Source organism: Cataglyphis hispanica, chromosome 9 (assembly GCF_021464435.1).
Source record: "Cataglyphis hispanica isolate Lineage 1 chromosome 9, ULB_Chis1_1.0, whole genome shotgun sequence".
In the NCBI taxonomy this organism is placed as follows: domain Eukaryota; kingdom Metazoa; phylum Arthropoda; class Insecta; order Hymenoptera; family Formicidae; genus Cataglyphis; species Cataglyphis hispanica.
This window is the reverse complement of record NC_065962.1, coordinates 2,353,871-2,379,208: the sequence shown is the minus strand read 5'-3', so window position 1 is coordinate 2,379,208 and position 25,338 is coordinate 2,353,871. Positions and strand designations below refer to the sequence as shown.

The window sequence follows — 25,338 nt, the reverse complement described above, 5'->3', positions numbered from 1 at the left end:
ATATCCGGGTGGTACGGACGACACGGGCACAAATCCGGGTGGTACAGACGATGCGGGCACAAATACGGGTGGTACGGACGATACGGGCTCATATCCGGGTGGTGCGGGCGATGCGGGTACGTATCCAGCTGGTGCGGATGATGCGGGCACATATCCCGGTGGTGCGGACGATGCGGACACATATCCGGGTGGTGCGGACGATGCGGGCATATAACGCCGTTTATTTATTTTTTTTTCTTTATTCAAAGCCCTTCTGACCGCTTTATTGATTCGCTAAAAAAAATATTAAAATATTAATATTTGGCCATATATATATGAATGTGCGTGCGTATTCATATATGCAGGTAGCAAAAATAGCGATTTTGATGTTATTTTCATGTCAAAATGACTAATGTCGAAAAGACTATTTTTGCTACCTGTGTACACATGCAAATGATCGCATCAATATTATATATATATATATATATTTTGCAATAAAACTCACCTTTCTTTCCTCCCACTCCCTTTGGGAGAGGAATCCTTTCGGATATGTCCGTTTATAAGTTGGGCCGTCGTCACCCCAGCCGTCATGGCCCCGGCCGTCGTCGCATCGGCCGTCGTCGCCCCGGTCGTTGTCGCCCCAGCCGCCATGGCCCCGGCCGTCGTCGCCCCAGCCGCCATGGCTCCCGCCGTTGTCAGCCCGACTGCCATGGCCCCGGTCATCGTCGCCCCAGCCGCCATGGTCCCGGCCGCCATGGCCACGGCCGTCGTAGCCCCGGTCGTCGTCGCCTCCGCCGTCGTCGTCCTGACCATCGTGACCCCGGCCGTCATCGCTGTCATTATCGTCGCCGCCGAAGACGCGCTCTCCAGCAAGCTGGTTGCTCTTCGAGCTGAAAAGAAAAATATATTAAATAAAGAAAATAAAGAGTATATTCTCTCTCTTTACTTTGTATCTTTAAATTTTTCTTTTAGAGAAAAGAAAGAGAATATATAAAAAAAGGAAGGAGAAAAAAACAAGAGAAAAAATTAGAGAATAAGATTAATTTTTACATTATAAATTTACATTATTGTAATTTATGTAGCGTATATATGTATATTTATTACGATACATATAAATTTCAATAATGTATAACTGATAATGTTATTTATAATAAATAAAGGTACTCACTTTGTCTTAGCTTTGTCACCGGCTTCATTGTCACTTTTTGGCTTGTTCCACTGTGGACGGTCTTAAGACAAATGATCATGTTCTGACCGACCCCGAGCACATGCGCCGTTGCCACATGGTTCACAGTATCGAAAGAGAGAGCGAGAACGAATGAAGAGCAAGCGAGATAGATAACATGAAAGAGTTCCGAAATCTCGCTCGCTAGGCTCGCTTTATGTATAAACCGATCCCGAGCTCTCGCATTATATATCGTTATTGTAAAATTTTTGTTTTTTGGACTTATTGATTCGAAAATAATTATAATGAATTAATGATATTTTACTAATTAAAATAATATCAAACACGATATAAATCGGATAATTTTTAATTAATTACATAATTAAAATTGATTACTTATTTTATTAAAAATAATCCGATTTATGTCATATTTAGTGTCATTTTAATCGCAAAAATGTAATTAATTCATTACAATTATTTTCAGATATGTAAAATGCGAAATATAGAATTTTTACTTTCTATAATAAGGGTGACATATATACATCTCAGATTACCGATAAGGGAGTCTAGCAAGCGAGACTTCGGAACTCTTTGATTTGTCATCTCACTTGCTCCTTCATTCTATCTTGCTCTCTCTTTTGTCGATTTTTCAGCGGGATCTTTCCTTATCTACAAAATATACATCTTTTATAAAATAAAAACTTAAACTTGCATTTTGCATTTTATCAACATGAATATAAATATAATGGATTTTTGAGGTTATTGCGATTAAAATGATACCAAACATGACACAAATCAAATTATTTTTAATCAATAATTTCATTAAAAATTATACGATTTATGTCGTATATAGCATTTTTATCGCAAGACTGTTATTAATTATATTTATATTCATATTGATAAAATGCAAAAGCAGGTTTGAGTTTTTTTTTTATAAAATGTTTATATTTGGTAGATAAGAAAAGATCCCCGATGCAGAAGAATCGACTAAAGCAAGAGCAAAAAAGAGTGAAGGAGTAAGCGAAATGACAAACATCAAAAAAGACTCACTCGTCAGGCTTATCTGTAATGTTTGACGTATATATATCATCTTATTATATTAAATAAAATCTCTGTATCTCACATTTTATATGAATGTTACAAAGCAAGAAATATCGGTAAGATGAGTAACCGCACTTGCTTAGTGATGGACTCTCTTACCGCATACACTCGGGTTCGAATCCCGAGCAAGACGTGAATTCGCCTCAGTATCGATACATGCTCGTATCGTCCGCATCTGTACCTGCGCTAATATGCGCAAAGGTTACTCATTTACAATTTTTTTTTTAAATATAAAATAATTGCTAAATTGATTTTATACATAAAAATATTATTTCTATTTTATGAAAAAATTATATAAAATTAATTATTTCTATTATGGATTATTCTGTATATAATTAATAATAATTGTATTATCTTTGTATATTATACTTTATATGTTACATACAAGGTGTCCCTTGTTACGTCTCAGCGACGCTCTTTCTCTCTCTATACCTCAGTTAGTGAGAAAAAGATTGCTCTCTACTTTTATAGGGTAACCTGTTTTCACCGGCTATACCCCAGAGACGCCGAGAGCTAGGACTAATCTAGTGGATCTAGGGGAATGATGTAGCGCGGAACTAGTTAGTTACTAGGAAGTTTCACTAGGTATTTTAGAGATATGGACGCAACTAGGTATATGTAATTCGAAGATTAATCAGGTTTAAAGAATAGAATTTTAATATTATAATAAAAGAAAGATATTGATTATGGTTGCGTTTTATGGCAAGTCCGCTTGTATTGCGGGTTCACCATATGCAAGGGGCTTGTTACTTAAGATATATATATATATATATATATATATATATATAAATTAGAAAGCATATATATATATATATATATATATATATATATATATATATAAATTAGAAAGCATATATATATATATATATATATATATATATATATTAATTAGAAACCGTAAGAGTTAGAGAATTAAGATTTGAAAAGGAACATTATAATAGAAATTACAGGTAGTTAACAAATTGTGGACACTAAATAATAGAGAGTTAGTTAGATCGAATTAATTTATTATGAGAATTGTCTAAGGAATAAGGTCTTTTATTTAATATCAATATTTGATTATATTATGACTTTAAATTTCTGATAGAAAGAGAAAGTTTAGAAAAGAGGTCGAATGTCGCCAGGGACACCGTAATAAGCGCTCGGCAACGATGGAATGTTAGGGAGAATGTGTAATGTCACCAGGGCACCGTAATTAGCGCTCGGCAACTAGGTTCAAAGATTGGGTTGTGTTCAGAAAATTAGATAATAAATTTGATTCAATTTAATCTCCTGTTGTCATTTCTTGTGGGAGGTTTTTAAATTGATAGGAAACGCCGCCAGGGCATCTCGATCAGCGCTCGGCAACTAGATTTAAGGGTTATATAAAGAATTCAAAAAGAAAGGAGAAGGTCGCCAGGGCACCGTAAGCGCTTGGCAACGAGGTCAAAATTTAGGAAAAAGGGAGGAAGTCGCCAGGGGCACCATAAGCGCTCAGCAACGATGGATTTTCGGGAAAAAGAGCAAAGTGTTGCAAGATTAAGTCAGGCTCAAATGACAACAGTAGTGTATATTTTGCATGGAATTTATAAATCTTACTTAGTATTGATATTATGGGTGTGTTTTAAATAATAGTAGGATAATAGATTAAAGTTGACTGACTGGAAACTGTCAGCCACTTGCTAATGCTTGACAGGGGATTTCTTATTATTTAGAGGATGAAAAGGTAATTAAATGATATTAGGGGTTGTCAGTCAATTCAAATAAAGTTTCTAATATTTATGGAAAGATGGAGATTTATAGTAATTGTAAGTACTTACCGTGATGTGGCAGGAAAATCCTTCCTTCTGTTCAAGTTCTGATCGTAATCTGTTAGGTCCTTCTCTCGTCCTTTAAGACCTCGGTCGTGGATGAGGTAGGCCGGATAAAAGTATACAGACGTATGCACAAAGTTTTTTATTATTTCCTTAGTTTTACACAACTTAACACTGAATCGACAGTAATAACAATTAATATATTAATCGAAATGGTATAGTGAATAGTACGCGAACAATGAACGAATAATACGAAGCGAATACTTGTACGAAATAGTAATGAATTTGTAATGAATAATGTTAACTAAGAATAAATGATTCGAATGCTTGAAGAGCTCGTAATTGAATACAAGAGTGAATGATCTGAATGGTTGAAGACTTCTTAATTGAATGCAAGAGTGAATGATCTGAATGATTGAAGACTTCTTAACTGAATGCAAGAGTGAATGATCTGAATGGTTGAAGACTTCTTAATTGAATGCCCTGAAGGCTCGAAATCGCCGGCTTATATACTGTCGAAACAAAGGGTTTTCGGGCCGTGTGCAGATCACACGTTGCGCTTTGGAAGGTTCTTAGAATGATTCAGTGGAAAACTTTCGAAAAGAAAGATTTTTAACAACAATTCTTCTGAGAATTGTCGATCGATATGTTTATCTGCCTATTAAGTTTCGGCGCTCGTGGTCGTAGCCGTCGCGAGTCCGTTCGACTTATCGCTCGCAATATCAGGTTTCACTTATATGAGACCTCTTATGCGCATTCTCTTCAGCTTAATTAATATTTTTTAATATAAAATCCTTAATAATATGGTTAATATTTATGCTTATTAATTTATGGAATCATTTGTTCTATTTATTTCAGTTCTGATAATAAGTTGGCAATTTAATTAAAGTTATGGCATTCTATAGTTTATAAAAAAAATAGATATTTTAGATAACTTATATGTATTATATGTAATGTATATAATTTATGATTCCATAGAATATAAGCCTCTTAAATTTATATTTATGATCGCTTGATCGATACTACAATAAAGCATATTAATTTTATTAAAATCATTTCTTTATGGAAGCATTCGCGCATTATATAATAACCTGTTTTAATTAATATGATTTTAATTATTTATAAAGTATAATTGTATTGAATATAGTATTGAAAGTTTTATATGTGATGTTTTGGATAAAATAATTATAAATATTGTCAACAAATTATTATTATGTACGTTTTATGATTCCATAAAGTACGGCGCATTTACTCCTCAATTTAAGAGTGAGTAATTATTATATATGTATTTGTCTGTACGATTAAATATTAAAATCCTAAAAGTTAGATATTAGTATCGATATTATCGAGTGTGAATCTCGCTCGCAAGTCCGTTCTTAAAGTAATCAACAGGTTAGTTCTAGAAAGTCACTGCTGTACAGCTAGCTAGTTCTAAATAATGCTTCCTGATTAGTCGATCGAAAGAATTCTCAATTCCTTGCGCCATCGATTATTATTACTAAAAGGATTAAAATATATTCGGGTTTTAGGCTAAATAACCATATGGAACTAGAATGATAAGCGATTAATAAAATTAGTTAATAATTAAAATAAAAGCAAAAGGATTACATAATTATTCTGTATTTTGCAGGGATAAAAGCGGTACTTAATTACTAGATAAAATATAGTTTTTAAAATTGGCAGGACGTTACACCCTCAAAACTTCTAAATTTAAATTTTGCAGTGAAATAATTCTGGATATATAAAAATTTTTATTAATTTTTTTTTCAGTATTTTTTAAAATGTAATAGCTTTTACGTTATAACAACGATTTATATGATCCCCTGTAATTCGTGCACCTAATAATTGATAACCGAGCATCACTTCTATTTTGTTACTAATAAAATATTAATAAGCTATAAATATATATAAAAATTTAATATATATATATATATATATATATATATATATATATATATACTTTTATTTTTATATAAAGTTCCCAATTTTTATTATCAACTTTTTAATATCAACATGTGTAAATCGAATTTATCTTGTTAGTTATTATCTGCAAATAAATACATATACGTATGTTTTCATCTTTATTCGGCATTCAATTGATTAATTAATTATTGCATTTTTCTTATAAATATAAGTAATATAAGCAATATAAATAAAAAGTTGTATATATATATATATATATATTTATCTTCATCTAAAATTAGCAATTTTTTATTTATATTATTTTTATGTAAAAGACAATTGAATGCCGAAATTATTTTGTTACTTATAATATGCTGATAGCGTGTGTGTATCTATATATGTATTTGTGAATTTATATATAAAGATGGAAACATACGTATATCTATTTATTATTAGATAATAATTAACAAGATCAATTTGGTGTTCAATTGGTTAATTAATTATTGTATTTTTGTTTTACACAATGATATTAAAAAGTTGATAATAAAAGCTGGGAACTTATAAAAATAAAAGTATATTTATATTTTTTTATTTTTATATATATTTATATATATATATATATAGCTTTTTATATTTTATTAATAACAAAATATAATTTATTAATTAATTGTATATAGAGTAAGTGAAACTTCAAATGTTCGGTTATGATGCTAATGCTAATGTTATCAATTATTATATATAGATGCACGAATGACAGGCAATCATATAAATCGTAAGTTGTACAGTAAAATCTATTACATTTTAGAAAATATTGCGAAAAAAATTCAATAAAAATTTTTATTATTTTATATTTTTAGAATTATTCAATTGCAAAATTTTAATTTCGAAATTTAGAGGGACACCTTGTATATAACATATGTGTAATATACAAAGATAATACAATTATTATTAATTATACATATATAATTAATTATTTATACATATAAATAATTAATTTTATATAATTTATTCGTAAAATAGAAATAATCTTTTTGTTTGTTTAAAATTAATTTAACAATATAAAAACAATGTTTTTATTCGATCATAAAAATTTATACATTTATAAAGATGTACATTATAAATGTACAGTTTTCATTTTCATCATTACGCGATATCTATAGCAGTCAGTACGTAAGTATGTATGGATCGGGCAGTAAGTCGGCTGTACGCACACACACATTCAACAGACGCACGCGATCATATCAGTGCGCGACAGGCTCAGTCTCAGTTTGTCGCGTGTGTCTTGTATATGCCCGTAACAAGAGATTATCGCGTGCTCAACGTACTATAACGCGTTATTACACGTTATTGTGTTCAAGTTGTTTTTTTCTAACATTTTTAATATACAGTGTGTCCACAATGGGACTTAAATATAACGAAAAGAACTTGCCTCTCTTTGCCCGCAGACTTTCCAGAAAAAAAATAAGGGTCACAAGGTTAGTGTTATTTACTATTATACAGGGTGTGTTACTTAATATTATACAGGGTTGCCCGGCAACTTTTGACACACCTGAAATATGAAGGTCAAACTGTCCTTTATAAGAAAGTCAAAAAGTCCTTTATAATTTTTTTGTATGACGCTTAATGAAAGAGTTATTATTGAGTAAAGTCTGGCCAATCATCATGAATCTTTAGCCAAGCGTACGTTGGTGAGCCTCGTGTCTGGTAGTGTTTGTGAGCGTTCAGCTATTACAGCGGTGCACCACTACCAGGCGCGCGGCTCGCTGACGTGTGTCCGGCTAAAGATCGGCTACACTTTACTCAATAGTAACTTCTTTATGAAGCGTTATAGAGGCAAATGGTACAGGACTTTTCTTTTTAGTATGATCCAATCTACCTTCACATTTCGGGTGTGTTAAAAGTTTTCAGACACCCTGTATAATTATATATTTATATAAAGGATATTATATATAAGGTAAATCCAATAAAGATTGACTTGCGTGAAGTTGGCAATTGACTTTAACCAAATCAAATTTTGAAGTTTGTTTCTCAAAATTTTGTCTGCAGATTGTAGTAATAATAATTATTTTGTTTGTAGCTGAAAAATAAACATGATAGTGATTTTTAAACGACCGTAAGGAATTAATTTATAATTACAGCGCAACTAGCATCAAATTTTCATATAAAATCGTTTGTAATTATTTGTAGTACAAGAATTTTTATTTGTACTTGAAAAATAAGCAAATCATAAATTAACAACAAATGAATTAGTGGAAGTCTGAACTAACAAGAAACATAAAAGTACGCGATCAGGAACAAGCGCAGTATCTACGGCGCAATTAGATTTATTGATAATATAAAATTATTTAAATAAAATTTGTGAACGATCGAGTCTTTTTTTAAACCCTCTTAAACGCAAAACAAAATTAATAGATAACTTTTACATAATATTATAAATCAATTACTTGATGAGATTGGCGCGGATGAGTTTTCCGCGCTCAGCGATCGGAGAGGGATCCGGCGGACGTGCGCGGGACGGCAACGTCACAATATATATATAATATATATATATTGAAGCTTGTTGTCGGGTATATACGAAAACATCATCGAGTCGTTACGCATATTATGCTGCAGACCTATAAAATATTATATATATTATATATATATATATATATATATATATATATAAATATTTATATATAAATATATATATATAATTGAATATTGCTTACATTATAACGTTTATTCTTCTATGTATTGAGAATGCCATTTGGTCATTTATGTCCATATTTTTATATATACCTATTTATGTGTACATATACATAATATATTTTATATATGTATAAAATATTATATATATTCAATATATTATATATATATATATATATATATATATATATATAATATATATAATATTTTATACATATATAAAATATATTATATATATGTACATATAAATAGGTATATATAAAAATATGGACACAAATGACCAAATGGCATTTCTCAATACATAGAAGAATAAACGTTATAATGTAAGCAATATTCAATTTGTGTTCAAATGGAATAAAGAAACATGTATATTTTACTATCATACGCTTAAATATGTTTGAATATATATGCTAGACGATAAAGCAATAAAAATATATTGTAATATTCTCATTTGAATATATGGAACACAATGGAAAAATTGCGTCTTCTATTATATATATATTCTATTATCTATTATATATATAATATATATAATATTTTATAGGTCTGCAGCATAATATACGTAACGACTCAATGATGTTTTCGTATATACCCGACAACGAGCTTCAATATCCGGTTAAGCTAAGCGTGGAGGATATCCTCGCTATACAGAATCTGTACGGATCTCACGAGGATGGAAATTGTCCCGCGATTCCCGCGACTACCACGGCGCCCGCTACTATCGTAGCGCCTTCGACGACCAATGTCGCGCCGACGACCGTCATGCGTGGATCTTTGCGCCTTACGGCGTCTATTAGGGCCTTAATAATGAATCGGCGTTTGTACATATCCAACCGATGCAACATATGGTCTGTCGATCTACCGAGAGATGCTACGGTAGGTTCATGACGCTAATAGAATACGCGCTACGTTTCTTCCGTAACTTCACGCGCCTATCCGTTGCGTATCAAAGATCCTCGGGTGATCTCGCGCTATTCTCGGATAAGATTTATCTCGCGGAATACCCCAGTTTTAGATTGAAACCGGGTTGGCTTAGATCCTTTCACAGTATCAGATTTCCTCGAAACGCTAAGATCAACACCGTGATAAACGCGCACTCGAACCTACGCTATCTACGACGACGACAAAATAGCGGAGATCGACAATTGCCGCCTGCTGGTCGTTAAACACGATCCGTTAAAAGATATATTTCCCGGAGTATTACCCGCGATAACGTCGGCCTTCCGATACATCACGGTAATCTGTATTTCTTCGATAAATGTCAATTTTACGCGTTTAACGAATTTAAGAATATCGTAACTTTGGCGTGTTCCTTCAATTTGTGCGTTCTCGGTATTGAGTGCCCCACGGACGGGCTATTACGGCAATTACGGGATCTTTTCAGTCGTATTTATCGCTTAGACGACGCAACCGAAAGCACCGAGGACGACGGAAGCGACGCCTCTTAATCTCTTTAAGAATACAAAGGTGCGAAAAAGAAGGGGCAATTTTGACGCAGATATATAAGGACTTTCCTGCCGTTAAGCGTTTTATTGTCAACGACGGCCGCCGAAGCTCGCGAATGAACGAAACGATAAACGAAGATATACGCGACAATGGAACTGCCGCGACAGCAGCACTTTTTCGAGGATCGATCGAAGTTCGTCGAAGGAACCACGAAGATAATGCGAAATATTCCAAGAGAGTTCGAATAGATAACGGGTAAGAATATCAAAAAGCTTCTCGCGAATATATATTTTTTATCTCAATCGCTTTTCTTTCTAATCATCCGCGTCTTCTTTCAGACAAGATAGTGACCGAGCGCCGAAACTCAATGCGAACGACGCAATCGCGCGACCTCTCAGAATCTTGAGAAGATGCTATCCATTAACAAAAACGGGATACAAACATCTGGAAGTCTGTATCAACGTCAATCGATCTTCGTTCGTGAAAATAGTCAGAGATAGTCACAGCAAAGATATCTCATTAACGCCGGATACGTAGAAGGAGCAGCTCGATCTACGATCCATGCTCATGTCGTACTTTCAATCCGATAAGCGCGAAGAGACGCGCTTTCCGGCATCGATATACATCGGACAATTGATGCTTCGATTCGGCAGACTAAATAATCTCCGAATTGTCGAAACGCCTAAATTTCGTCTGGATATATCGAGAAACACCATCATATACATATTACATCTAGAGCATTACGTCAACTGCTTCGTTACATCCTTGAACTGTTTAACCGTTTACACCGGCAACAAACTGGCTCGTTGCCTCGACGACAGGCGCTCGCGACCCTGCACTCATTTCCGCGACGATACGCGACAACCAGAACTTCGACCGCAACGAACTGATCGACTGCGAGCTACAGGCTCTTTTCTTCTGAGAATCGTAATACGTTTATCTATGTATTTGCATTATTAATATCTTGTAAAAGAATAAATATATCTTAAAAGAGTATACACGCGAATTATATTTTGTTATAAAAGAAAAAATATCGTAATGCGTCTATCTATATATTCGCACCTTTGTATTATCAATATGTTGTAAAAGAATAAATATATCGTAAAAGAGTAAATACGCGAATTATATTTCGCGTTATAAAAAATAAAAACGCTCTTTCTCACGAATCGATCTTTCGTCACTCGATTGCCCTCCACCGATACTCCGTCTCGTTCCTTCGTCCGATCGTTTCTCGGCGATATCCCGTTCGAGAAGCGCGTTCCGAGCGGCGGCGATAAGAAAACCACGACTCGTCCTCGAAAGCGTCGCGCGACGTCGTCATTAACGTTCCTTAAAGCTCGCCGGACACCGCAACGCCTATTAACAAATTGCGCTTCCAAATCGCGCGCTCTAAGCGGCGCCGATAAGGAAACCGCGGCTCGTCCTCCGAAATCCCCCTCACCCCTCTTTCTCCATTCGCCATCAACGACACGCGCGCCTCCCTCACGCCCCGTGCCTCCCTTGCCCTACGTACTCCGTCTGTCGTTCTGCCGTGCCGTCGTTTCCCTTGCGATATATCATTCTATCTTACTTTTTCATATATCTTTCTCTCTTACTCTTACAACTGGTTCTTAAGAAATAGGTGGCTTAGAAGCTGCTCTTCTTTCCTAGCAAAAAGATGAAGGAGGTAAAAGCACAAAGAAAAAGGAACAAAGATGATTGGAGGAAACAAGGTGGAAAGCAAAAATATAAGGTTAGAAAAAGGTAAAGAAGGCAAGGATTGAATAGAGGTTAGGAAAACTGGAGTGAAAGAAAAAGAGAGCGGACAAAGAAAAGACAGATAGGTAACTCAGAGTAGATCTGGACGCTCGATAAATTTTGGAAAAACATGGCGACGATGTGCATACAAAGTGTGGTATAGTTGAATGTAGTGTACAATTGTATTTATGAATTGTATTATGAAATAAAATCTTCTCTTATTACAAATTAAAAAAATAAAAAAAAGTTTATCAATAATAAAATAATTAATAATTATTAATTAATATTTATTATTAATTATTTATTTTTTAATATATAATTTTAATTTAAAAGTGCTTTTTTTAATGATAATATTATATTATTATTAAGGTATATTATATTATTATAAAGTATTATTATATTATTATTTAGCATTATTATATTTTTGTTATGTTCAAATTAATTTTTCTTTTATTTTCTTTAATTTTTTAATTTAAAAATGTATAAAAAAGTACAAAATGTTTATATTGTGTAATGTTGTTTGTTTCATATTTAAATAAATATAAATTGTTTGTAATTTTTTCGTTTTACTTTTTTTGAAATTATTATGCTTCCCAGAACATTTTCTACTGGTTCCGCCATGTTTTTCCAAACTTTATTTCTACCAATAAAAAGGAACATGCACCGTGATCAGACTTTATCTATAGGGACTATATATCAGAGACCTCACCAAAGTTAGGCACTTTGATTATTATGAGTTTATTTTTTACCAATTGTTTGGTGATTGTTTGCTAATGTTTGGTAACGTTTGGCATTCAAAACATTTTGTAGTTTCCCGTTTTTTTACAAAAACAAACAAATTTTTAATCTCTTTTTAGCTCCTCTACTATTATGGATTTCTTTTTACTAATCATTAAATTGTTGATTGCTAATGTTTGGTACCGCATTCAAAATGTTAGGTAGTTGCCCGTTTTCTTAACAAAAAATTGTTAACAAATTTGTAATCTTTTCTTAGTTATCTTCTCCTTCATTGTTGCAGATTGACCAATCAGAACAAAGCAGCTTTATATTTGATTGGGCAACTGCTGACCATAACTCCTATCGCAACCGCATTCGCAACCAAATACGGCTTTTATAGAATTATACGAAAAGTTTGTTTTTAAGCGAATCTAACGCAAAAGAGAAGAAATATAAGGCTATGACATAGAAAAAAACTTAAGCAAAGTAAGACTTAAGATTTAAGAATTTCACCAACATGAATTTTCAGTGTTGCTTAAGCCAATCGCACATACTTTCCGTAACCGTAATCGTAACCGTAACGGATTCGACCAATCGCATTGCTTAATTTGACTGTCACATTGTTATGTGTGAGATCGGCTTTAAGTTTTAATATTGCTGCCTTATTATTCAACCGTGATTGGTCAAATCGCTTACGTCTTAAGTTTTATTGCCTAAAGGCCATGACACATAAAAAAACTTAAGCAGTAAGACTTAAGACTTAAGAATTTCATTCATTCTGAATTTTCAGCGTTGCTTAAGTTTTAATATGATTGTCTTACTGTTCAACCGTTATTGGTCAATTTACGTCTTAAGTTTTACTGTTTAAATTTTTTTATATGTCATAGCCTTAAGTTTTTTTATGTGTCATGGCCTTAAAGACCCTTGTGTGAGGCGGTAGCGATAGAAACAAAGAAATAGCGATAGCGATAAATGATATCCAATAAGAGATCAATATTTCGAAAAAGCAGTGGGCATTGCCTATCGCTATCATTATTTCCTTATTCCTATCGCTATCGCCTCGCATTGTGCAAGGGCCTTTAGTCTTAACCCACACGAAACATGACTTCCATTGATTCGTATGATGTTAGCCGACGTCTAACACTTCTATTAAATAATTATGTGTGAAATCGATTGTATTTCGTTTATAGATGATTGTAGTGCATTTATTTTCGTTTGTTCATAATTAATTTTTAATTAATTATTTAATTATAGACCATAAAACCAGCCGACATGTAATATAAAATTACAAAAATAGATGTGAAATCGATTGTATTTCGTTTGTAGATAATTGTAATGCATTTATTTTCGTTTGTTAGCTTATAATTAATTTTTAATTAATTATTTAAAGTGTCAGTCGTCGGCTAACATCATATGATACATCATATATATTATAAAATAAAAAAAATTCTTTTGTAATCAATTGTATTTTGTTTGTAGAGTTTTGTAGTTGATTCAAAAAGTTTTGTAGTCTCTTCAAATTATTTATAATTAATAAATAGATTTGTTGAACTATATATATATATAGCTACCCGATAAATCAATCAAGCAGCTGCCATCTGTTGTTTGATATGCCAAGTTCTAACTTGAACTTAAAATTAGTAAACTTTGCTCTTATTGGTAAAATTCAATCCAATCTCAATTCTAATTCGAAATCTGATATAAGCTTTAGGTACACTTACATTCACGTGTAAGAAATAAATTTATATATAAATGTAAAAAATAAAGTTTTAACTTGATAAGTATTTATTTCCATATATACAAAATATTTTGTTAATCATCGAAGACAACTACGAATATATTTGTAAAATGCTGAAAACTTATTAGTTATAAAAGTGTTCACGTGTAAGCTATAATTTCATGTGCTGCGAATTCATGCAGCAAAGAAGTCACGTAATCGAAATGGACGAATCAGCGGCCACACTGTCATTATTCATACGTCCACTTCGATCACGTGACCACTGACTGACGATGGCTTTTAATGACCAAATCCTCTAAAAATATTTCACATTATATATTTTTATATTTGCCGATAATTTTAATAAAATATTCCTTTTTTGGAGACAGATTTACTTCCCCTCTAACAAAAGTTTATGAGATAAACGATATTGCCAAAAAATGCATCTGCAACAATAAATTATAAATAATCCATATATATCTATATGGTTGTAGTGCATGATTTCTAAGAAGAGTTTATAGTAAAATTACTAATATTAAATGATCACAATAAAAAAAACTTCACAAAGTTAAAAATAAGTACGCCAAGTACATAAAAAATGTTCCTTGTACACAACAGAAAGTTAAAAAGATACTTATCTCTGAAAAATAACTAATAAAAAGTTTTTCTCTAAAAAACAAAAAAACTAAATGAAATCAATAATTAACTGTCCAAGTATTTACAAGTAATTCAGTTTGTAAAGATTTGTAATTTGAAATAGAAGATATAAAATCAATTTGTATAGAAGTGTTTTAGACAGATTTTCTCCTTAAAATTAAAACACATTTAATTTTTATGAACAGAATGATTTCAGAAATAAGTCCAATTTTGAATAGTATATCACAAATTACATTACTTTAGAGTTTATTAAAAGTGTTACATATTATAATATTAAATCATATCGTTAATGTTAAGTATAATTAGAATTTTTTTTATTTACAAAATATATCTTACAGAATGTATAATTTGAAAGAAAATTTTTTGTAAATTCTAAGTCGGCGCGCGCATATAAAACAAATTTACAAAGCAAAATATAAAAACTTGGCGTGCCCGTCGTAAACATGGAACTAGATTTGTATTGTACTTTGGAACTTGATTTGTGTTATACTACTACAGAATATTGCATGTGATATGAAAATTATTTGCATATCATATATTTATTTATATAATTATGTATATTTTATAAAATATATTTTGTAAATCAAAAGAATTCTAATATATTTTTATATATTTTATAAAATATATTTTGCAAATCAAAGAAATTTTAATATAATTATATATATTTTATAAGATATATTTTGCAAATCAAAAAAATTCTAATATAATTATTATATATATTTTATAAGATATATATTTTGCAAATTAAAGAAATCTTAAAATATAATTATAAATATTTTATGATATATTTTGCAAATCAAGGAAATCCTAATATAATTATATATATTAGATTTTTATTAGATATATTTTGCAAATCAAAGGAATCCTAATTGCACTAATAATGATAAATGATACAAGTAATTTTTACATAATATAAAATATTGTACAATATGAATTAATTGTACATGTTTATGATCCGGGCACTCAGTTTTTATATTTTGCTTTGTAAGTTTGTTTTATTCGCGCGCCCCGACTTAGAGTTTAGGAAAAATTTTCTTTCAAATTATACATTCTATAAGATATAGTTTGTAAATCAGAAGAATTCTAATTGCACTTAACATTAACGATATGATTTGATATTATAGTGTTACGTCTCAACATTTAAACATATAAAAAAAATTAATTAAAATAAATCTATCATATGATAGTATCTTTACTTTAATCGTTATTATATTTATTTTTGAGTCACACTGCTTACACAGTGTCTACTCGGGACTCAGAAGAATTCTCAAGCAATCGATTCATTAGATATTTAAAATAAGTGTATTAACTTACGTAAATGTTTATGATACTTTAATATTTAATATTTCCTCTTTCGTCTGTTAGCCTCAAAATCCTCGCATGGGATGTGGAATTCAGATGGAGATGAATAAATGGTGATACACTTAATAACTGAGTTTAATATGTTTATTACTGTTTAATATAACTTATACAATAAGTAGACACTTTGCGCGTGCCTTATAAAATCAAAGTCTCGTTAGACTGTAATATAATGATCAAAAGACCGCTTGGGTCGTAGTATTGTGTCGCGAAAAAATTATAAGTCTTTATGGACTGCAAAAGCTTGTCGACGCGGACGCCGGATTACTATGTTCGGAGTAGTTAATTCTTATGACCGCTCAGGCTGAAGACTCGAATAGTAATGCTCGCTGCCGCTGCTTCTTCCGACTCCCTCGACTTTGTCTGGAGTCGGTGGTGGTGGTATCCAGTGTGGGGAGGACTCGCCGTTGTGGGCCTCTGCTGCGTTGCATCAGCCTCTTTGTTCTGCTGTCTTGAGTCATGCCTTTGTCCCGGTGCTAGGTCTTATCGGCGGGCAGATAAAAGTATTGATCGGCGCGCTCGCCTTGCTTTTACAATGCATAGGGTGTATCATTATAAAATAATTATATTAATTATAAAATGGTATATGACAATGCTTAATAAAATATTATAAATTTAAATCCTTAATCCTATTTTCCTATTTATATATTCTTTTTGTGTGTGTATATAAGTATGAATTCTACATTATGGTTATTGTATATAATGATTAAGTTTATAACTTGTTAAATATTCTTATTCTTATAACGGATGTCTTAAAATTACTTATTACTACCTTATACTAATTCTAGATGAATAAATTTCAAAGTCCTGTGTTTATTTGTCATATAAGCGAGAGCTTATATGCTGAGTGTATGTATACCGGGTGTTCAAAAAGTATTTATTAATTTATGCTTTAAATTTATCTTTGAATTTCGAGAAGCGTTTATTACATACGCTACGTGCATTTAACATTATTTATAAAAATTGAAAATGTGCGGGGACGTCACAATAGTATATAACCTTTAAAGTCTAAAGTAATGTAATTTGTGATATACTATTCAAAATTGAACTTATTTCTGAAATCATTCTGTTAATAAAAATTAAATTTGTTTTAATTTTAAGGAGAAAATCTGCCTAAAACATTTCAATAAAAATTGTTTTTATGATATCTACTATTTCAAATTACAAATCTTTACAAACTGAATTACTTGTAAATACTAGGCCAGTTAATTATTGATTTTATTTAGTATTTTTATTTTTAGAGAAAAATTTTTTTATTAGTTATTTTTCAGAGATAAGTATCTTTTTAACTTTCTGTTGTGTACAAAGAATATTTTTTATGTACTTGGCGTACTTAGAGTCCTTAAAAATAGTATTTAAATTATTAAGCTCTTCTGAGCATGAAGGTTTAGCATTATTAAAATCAGTGAATTCAGTGGATTTAGAAAGTTCTTCGGAACATATGTAGTCTTCGAGTTTCATGGGTTTCATTGTGAGAGCGAAATTTCTCTGTCACATTATAGGCTTTCAATATGCCTTTCCCTCGGGAATTAGCGACAATAGCGACTCCCATGAATAAACCTTTTGTAGGTTCAATATACGGAATATATTCGTCTATCCTCTCGGGATTTGTAATGTTAAATGAAATCGTAGTTGCAGACCTCGCGGGTATATATAATTTTTCCTCCTTATAGAAGGGTATTTGGTTGTCTTTAATCAATAGGTACTCATTATTATAGTCTATTAGGTTGGTGCGAATGAAATGTCGGATTCTTAAGTGAATATATTAAACTGCATATCTTTTTCCAAAAGCTGTTTATTTAATCAAAATATGCTCCATTTACTTCAATACACTTTTCCCAACGAGATTTTAATGCATAGATGCCTGTCTTGAAGAAATTCTGATCTTTAGAATCAATGAACTCTGATATGGCATTTTTCAGACTGTCTTCATTTTCGTACTGTTTAGCCCGTAAAAACAGTTCTAAATGTTTAAATAAATGAAAGTCGGTTGGCGAAAGATCCGGTGAATAAGGTGGGTGCTGCAAAATTTCATATTTTAATTCATTTAATTTTGCAATCGTTTTGTACGATATATGCGGCCGAGCGTTGTCGTGGAGAAGTATTGGGCCATGCCGATTAACGTGATGGGCGTATAATTTTCAATTTTTCATGCATTTCTTCAATGTACTAGCAATACTTTTCGACTGTAATTGTCATTCCAGTTCGAAGGAATGAGTAGTGTATTACTCCAGTCACATTCCACCAAACTGTGATTAAAATTTTCCGTTGATGAAGTGATGGCCGTGGAGTATGAGCACAAGCCTCATCCCTATCAAGCCACCGAGCACACCTTTTCCTATTGTCGTAAAGAACCCATTTTTCATCACAAGTAATGATCCGATCGAAAAATGGATCTCGATTAAATCGGGTTAACAATGATAAGCATACGTTCAAGCGATCCAGCTTATTTCGCTCGGTTAGTTCGTGCGGTATCCACTTATCCATTTTTTTCACCTTGCCAATTTTAGAAAGATGTCGCAATATTGTTGTATGGTCAACTTCCATTCTGGCAGCAAGTTCCCTTGAAGAAACAGTTGGATTCGTTTCCACCAATGCTTTCAGAGCATCATTTTTCACAGATGTTTTGGGTCTTCCACGCGGTTCATTTTGCAGGGAAAAATCACCAGACCGAAATTTTTCAAACCAACGCTGCACTTTTCGATCGTTCACAGTATTCTCTCCAAACGCCTGGTTTATATTGCGTGCAGCTTTTGCAGCATTATTACCAAGTTTATACTCATATAAGAAAATTACACGAATATCGGTTGAATTCATATCGGTGCAAAATTCAAAGCAAATAACAAAAGGGAACACTTTTGAGAAAATCTTCTTTGCTAAAATGTGACTCTGGCAATGGACAGTACGACTATAAACCAGGTTATGTCAAAAACAAAAGCATAACAAAAACAGGGAGACAAACGTTCACATTTAAAGAAAATCCGACATTTCATACGCACCAACCTAATATTATAGCATTATACTCTTTTAAAAAAATCGTACCTGTAATCCCATCACTTGGTATTTCAAAATTATCATCAACAACGTCAAATTTTATAATTTTATCCATTAATTTTATGATTACGGATCCTAGTGTATGTATCACCTTGTCCGCGATTCCTTTGAGAGTGAGAATATCATTTACATCTATAGGTGTATCTTTTAGCATTTTACTTTTTATAATGTTTACAGATGAGCCAGAGTCGATCATGAAATAACAATTGCCTTTAAAATTTTCACATGTCAAAACTATCTTTGGTTGGTCAGGGGAGTCACTAGAACGCGATAGCTTTGCTTCAGTTTCTATCTCGTTATTGAAAGCTAAATTTGTTATAATATTCTGGCTCTTATTAATTGATATTGAATTTTCATATGCATTTGCATGATAAAGCTTTTCTCCTTTAATACTCTCCTGTGAATTGTTCAAGTTTCTGAAATTATGGGCGCTGTCTGAATTTTTAAAGGATGCGCGATTGTTTGGGCCGTTCCCTGGACCGCGCTTGCCGTCGGGCGGCCTTCCGCGTTTCCTGAATTTAAAGCTGCGTTTCTATATGCTAGTTTTCTGCAATTAGTAATATTGTGTCCAGGGGTTTTGCAATAGCGACAAGTATCTGCAGAATTAGGTCCCGGTTGATCTGGTATCAAGGATTTAATCCACGGTTTAGAATTCGGAGTATTGTTAGGATTTTTCAAAATTGATTTCGGCTGATCGATTTTTTCTTTCTTCGCAGTAAATAATCAGACCGAAAAGAGTTTGTTTTCGGAGCGAAGCGTCTTTTGCATTGTTTTTCCGTTTCTAGGCTATTTGAAATTTTTACTGCCCACTCTATGGCTTCGTCTAAAGTAGTGAGTTGACGGTGCTCAATGCGAGTTATGATATCAGATGGTAGACCGTTTATAAAAGCTTCTAGCACTTCTTCTATTTCATTATGAAATCCGCGCATGTATCATTTTCCTTGACGTCTTTGTCCGTTTAGTATGGCTATTTTTAAATCTTTAATCCTTCCCGCGTATTTAAGAATTGTTTCATTAGGTAATTTATACGCGTTGGCTAGTTCTCCTCTGTATTGCGCGACTGATTTGAAAGGGGCAAAAATAGACTTTAATTTATCTAGTAAATCTGTTACGTTGGTATACGTATTTCCTTCAATTACTTGGTAAGCATTGCCGGATTACTATGTTCAGAGTTAGTAATTAGTATGACCGCTTGGGCTGAAGACTCGACTAGTAATGCTTGCTGCGGCTGCTGTTTCTGACTCCCTCGGCTCTGTCTGGATTTGGTGGTGGTGGTGTCCAGTGTGGGGAAGACTCGCTGTTGTGGGGATATTGCATGGGCCTCAGCTGCGTTGCATCAGCCTCTTTGTTCTGCTGTCTTGACTCATGCCTTTGTCCCGGAGCTGGGTTTTATCGGCGGGAAGATAAAAGTATTGATCGGCGCGCACACCTTGCTTTTACAATGCATAGGGTGTATCATTATAAAATAATTATTACAATGTTGAATAAAGTATTATAAATTTAAATCCTTAATCCTATTTTCCTCTCTTGTGTATCTCGTATGTCTGTGTGTGTGTGTGTCTCTCTCTCTCTCTCTCTGTGTGTGTGTGTGTGTGTGTGTGTGTGTGTGTGTGTGTGTGTGTGTGTGTGTGTGTGTGTGTGTGTGGTGTGTGTGTGTGTGTGTGTGTGTGTGTGTGTGTGTGTGTTGTCACGTCCTGTCAAAAATTCTAATTTTATTTTCTTTTTTTTCCCTCTTAAATAATAAAAGTCCAGCAAGCGCAACTTGAATAGCGCGCCAAAGACACGCCATAAAACCTGATTTCCTCGAGCGCCGAAGCGTGGCGCTTCGTTAGCTCTTCTCACTACTGCGCGTCCCACCACTACACATCCCTACTCTCGGCAGCGGCCGAGCCGCCGAAACGAAGGAGCTCAGTGCGCGCTCCAACTTAGCCAGTCTCTCCCGCGTCTCCGATCGAGCAACCAAGCTCTCTCGCGAACTCAATCGACATCCGACTCTAAGTTAAAATTCAAATTCAACTCTATTTCTAAATCCAACTTCTAATTCTAGCTTTAATATTTAGTTTAACCTTATATAATCTTAAATCATATCTAATTATAATACATATTCTAAATCAATTTAATACTACAGTGTATAAGTATAAAATATAATTGTGTTATAAGTGAATCAATTTTTTATTTTTATTATTTATCCTATCTCTGGATCCAACGTGTTCTTGTATTAATTCTCGTGATTCTGTGAGTAAGTGATACACATCCTAAATTCATTTCTCTACTCTCAATCGTCTGGTTAATCGTTTTTATTAATATACATCTCTATCGGGCTCTATTCAACCACATACACACGCACACACTTATGCTGATATACTATATCGGTGCAGTGCGGACCGCCGCACGCTGCTATTGCAAATCAGAATAAAAACACAAGATACTGCTGTGCGGACCACAGCACGCCGTGTCCTCTGGTATTACACACCATTTTGATTAAAGCCAGTAATTATTTTAACAACTTATCAAATGCCTAAAACCAGACGAGGTGGAGTAAAGAATCGCGCGCGCAAACTTCTCCGCGAATTAACGCTACAACCCGCGGATTCTAATAATTCACAGTATTTCGGAGTAGAATCTTATTGTGACCCAGAATACGAAAAGTTGTTTGTGAATCACCATACCGCGACTCTCGCGATCGCGCAACGCGTCACCAAGTGCATAACTGTTATCGAGTGGCCAGCCAAGTTAACCCCGATAACTATAGAGCGTCCAGCAGTTCCACCACGCGAAATTAACGACAAGGACCCAAGGAAGGCCAGACATCCGTAAGCCAGGGCAGAAACCCCGTTTCCTCCATGCAACATCAACCAACATCGAAGAAGAGCCGAGCATCACAAGGTAGGAAATTATACTTACGCGCCCGCTATTATCGCCGAATTTATACTTCGCTTTATATTCGGTTTGGGGAAGGAACATAGAATTCGACCCAGAAATAATTCTATAGTTTCTGTATTTATTCCGTTGACTCGACGTATGAAGTTCTCTGGGTAGCCTCCTTAATATAAATATATATACATATATATATGTATCGGATTCGGGTTCTTGCTTAAGCTAAAATACGTAGATACAACATATTAAATACGAAACATTTTTAAACATAGAATTGAATTCAAAATACTCCGAGATATCTCAGGAATTCTGTTTTCCTCGAAGAGTTTCACTTTTACGACTTACCCTTTTTTTTGTGAGGACCGATTTCACTTCGTGACCCATCCTTCGTTCCTCGAAGAGTTTCACTTTTATGACTCACCCTTTTTTTTTGCCTGCATCTCGATTTCCCTTTTGACTCACCCTATCTACCGGGAGTAGCTTAGCTTTTTTCTGACGCTTCCTCTGTTCGTGTTTAATGTTTATTTAAATGCACCGTCTTCGTTGAGACACCCCCTCATCCCCTTTTTCCGCGTATCCGTCGCGAATAACCTTGATCGCAGGTATCCCCGGGAAGAACCACGCGGTTCATTTGACCCGAAATTCGCGATCGTGTCCCGCGAAAATTTTCGAGCTCTGCATTCCCTTTCTCGCAGCCGGAATTCGCCGGGACGTAACACATTTTTGGTGACAGCGGTGGGATATCGAAATTATTCGCGACAATGGAGACTCGCAAGAAGGGCGGAAAAACGACTTCATGCTTAACCGAAGCAGAGATAGAAGAATACCAAAATCAGATATCCTTAAAAGAAGCCCAAATGCGCGAACAATCCGAACTGTTGCAACGGCAACGAGAGGCCTTCGAACTAGAGAAAGAAAATTCTAAACGCGACCTCGAGAAAATTAGAGAAAACCTTTTAATAAAAGAAATGGAGATAAATAAGTGTACGAGTTTTGCTCCCGAGCGCGATAATAAAATTAAAAAAACCAGCGAAACCGTAGACTTGATGCACGAAATGGGACAACCGAACCATGGGGAAATATCCGGACAACCCCTTTCGCCACCCCATCACCGTGTAGGATCGCGACTCTACGATGCTCATACATCCACAATATATAACCCTCACGATTTTTTGCACGAAAATCCAGGCCCGCGACTCTCTTTCCGCGAGGCCCTTGAAAACGTGCCCCATTTCGACGGCCGTAATATGCCCCTTTCGCAATTCATCCGCGCATGTCGAAGAGCCAAGGAAATATTACCACCGTCCTCCGAGAGAAATCTAACGCGCCTCCTCCTCACCAAACTTCGCGGGCGCGCTGCATGTGCAGTAGAAGACGAGATATGCGAAACCATAACCCAACTCGCTGATTTATTAAACGGAGCTTTCGGTTCCCCGAAAACTATTGATCAGTATCGCGGCGAATTGAGCACCATTTATCTCAAGACCAACGAGCATATCCTCGATTATATCACCCGTGCTAAAGATCTTCGTTCATCCATATTAGACTCGGAACGCCGCGAGCGAGGATTAACCAACGACAGTATGGCGGAAATAGACGCCCTGACAGCACGATCATTTTGCGATGGCTTACCCCTCAGTTATCGGTTACAACTGACGAAAGAACTGTATACCGACCCGTTCGCAGCCTTCTCGCACGTAAAGATTCTCGCAAAACGCCAAGAGTTAGATAACGAGAGGTTTAGTTCCGCGCGCCGTAACGAACCGAGCTACGAAAGGAACGTGTATAGCACAGGTAGACCACTAGCTCACTCGACGCCCATTAAGCCAAACATAGATCGGAACGCAGCCAGATGGCCCACCGCCGCTCCCACGAGATACCCTAACCAAGACCGTTATGGGCCCTCGGGCTCACGGAATAATATCCCTACGGAAGTTAGGTATACAAACCGAAACGAGACGTACAGTCCCAATAAACCGCGCTACGAAGTCAATAAGACGGCTCGTGACCAAAAATTTTGTAGATATTGCAAAAATCCGGGACACGAAATCGAGGAATGCCGGAAGCGCGAATATAATAATTCGCGTCAGGGAAACGCTTATCGCCCCTCGAGGCCCGCGGACGAACCTCGAGTGGGGAGGCAACACGAGAATCGTCCGGTAAGAGCGATAACCACGGATCAAGAGGAAGAGCCACGCGAATCGCAATCGTAAGTCCCGCCGACTTTTCCCACGCGCCTACGGTGACTCTATCTGCAGAAGGTCTTCTACCGGGCGCGAAATTCATGGTCGACACGGGCGCCGCGCCTAATCTCGTGAAACAATGTCGGATAGATCCCAAAATTCGTATCAACCCCGAGTCAAAAATAATCCTTAGCGGAATCACAAACGGGAAAATCGAAACTCTCGGGACAGCCGACATTGAATACCTAGGATACGGGATAAGACTACACGTCGTTAATAATAATTTCCCAATATCCCAAGACGGTATATTAGGCTCAGAATTCTTGCGCGATGCGTCGTGTATTAACTTTTCCGAAAATTGCGTGATCTGGCAAGGGCTAAGAGTCCCATTCAACTACGGTCAAGAAACTATCACGATACCTCCTAGGACGCGTACCGTGATCCCACTCCGCGTGAGTAACCCCGAAGTAAATGAAGGTTATATACCGCGGATCTATTTATACGAAGACGTCTACTTAGGAGACGCCGTCGTCACTAATCGCAGCGGAATAGCGTACGCTGGAATCATTAACTCAAGCGAAAAGGCCCGCACTATCGCGACCCCAACAATCGAGCTACAGGAAATAGAAAAATCCTCCTCGGAAGACACTATTCCTGAAAATAAAGAAGATAATGAAGTATTTGCCACTACCGCGATAGCTCGTACCGATAAACGCGAAAGAACGCGAATTATCAAAGAATCGCTTCGCCTAAATCATTTAAATAAAGAGGAATCGGACCACGTCGCTCGTCTAATCGATAGACATCAAGATTTATTCCACTTACCTGGTAGTAAGTTAGGCTTTACCAGCGTAATCAAACATAAGATAGTAACGTCCGATGAACAACCTATCAATACCAAACAATATAGGTTCCCCCCTATTCATAAGGAAGAGATCGAGAAACAAGTAAAAGAATTACTAC

General features: G+C 34.7%; 1 protein-coding gene across 1 annotated transcript; it reads right to left on the bottom strand.

Annotated features, from left to right (window-relative positions):
* Window positions 1–374: 374 nt before the first annotated feature.
* On the bottom strand, window positions 375–19,469 carry LOC126851874 (histone-lysine N-methyltransferase SETMAR-like). The gene is made up of 6 exons (XM_050596213.1): window positions 19,407–19,469; window positions 18,692–19,039; window positions 18,085–18,282; window positions 1,148–1,197; window positions 485–869; window positions 375–416 (listed from the first exon to the last, which is right to left on the bottom strand). The coding sequence occupies exons 1-6, from the start codon at window positions 19,467–19,469 to the stop codon at window positions 375–377; spliced, it is 1,086 nt and encodes a 361-aa protein (XP_050452170.1).
* Window positions 19,470–25,338: the final 5,869 nt, after the last annotated feature.

Coding starts and splice junctions, on each gene's coding strand:
- LOC126851874 (XM_050596213.1), bottom strand. CDS start 19,469: ATGCTAAAAGATACACCTATAGATGTAAATGATATTCTCACTCTCAAA. Junction 19,040..19,406: donor TCAAAGGAATCGCGGACAAG/GTGATACATACA, acceptor TTCTTATATGAG/TATAAACTTGGTAATAATGC. Junction 870..1,147: donor GGTGACAAAGCTAAGACAAA/GTGAGTACCTTT, acceptor TTTTCTTTTCAG/CTCGAAGAGCAACCAGCTTG.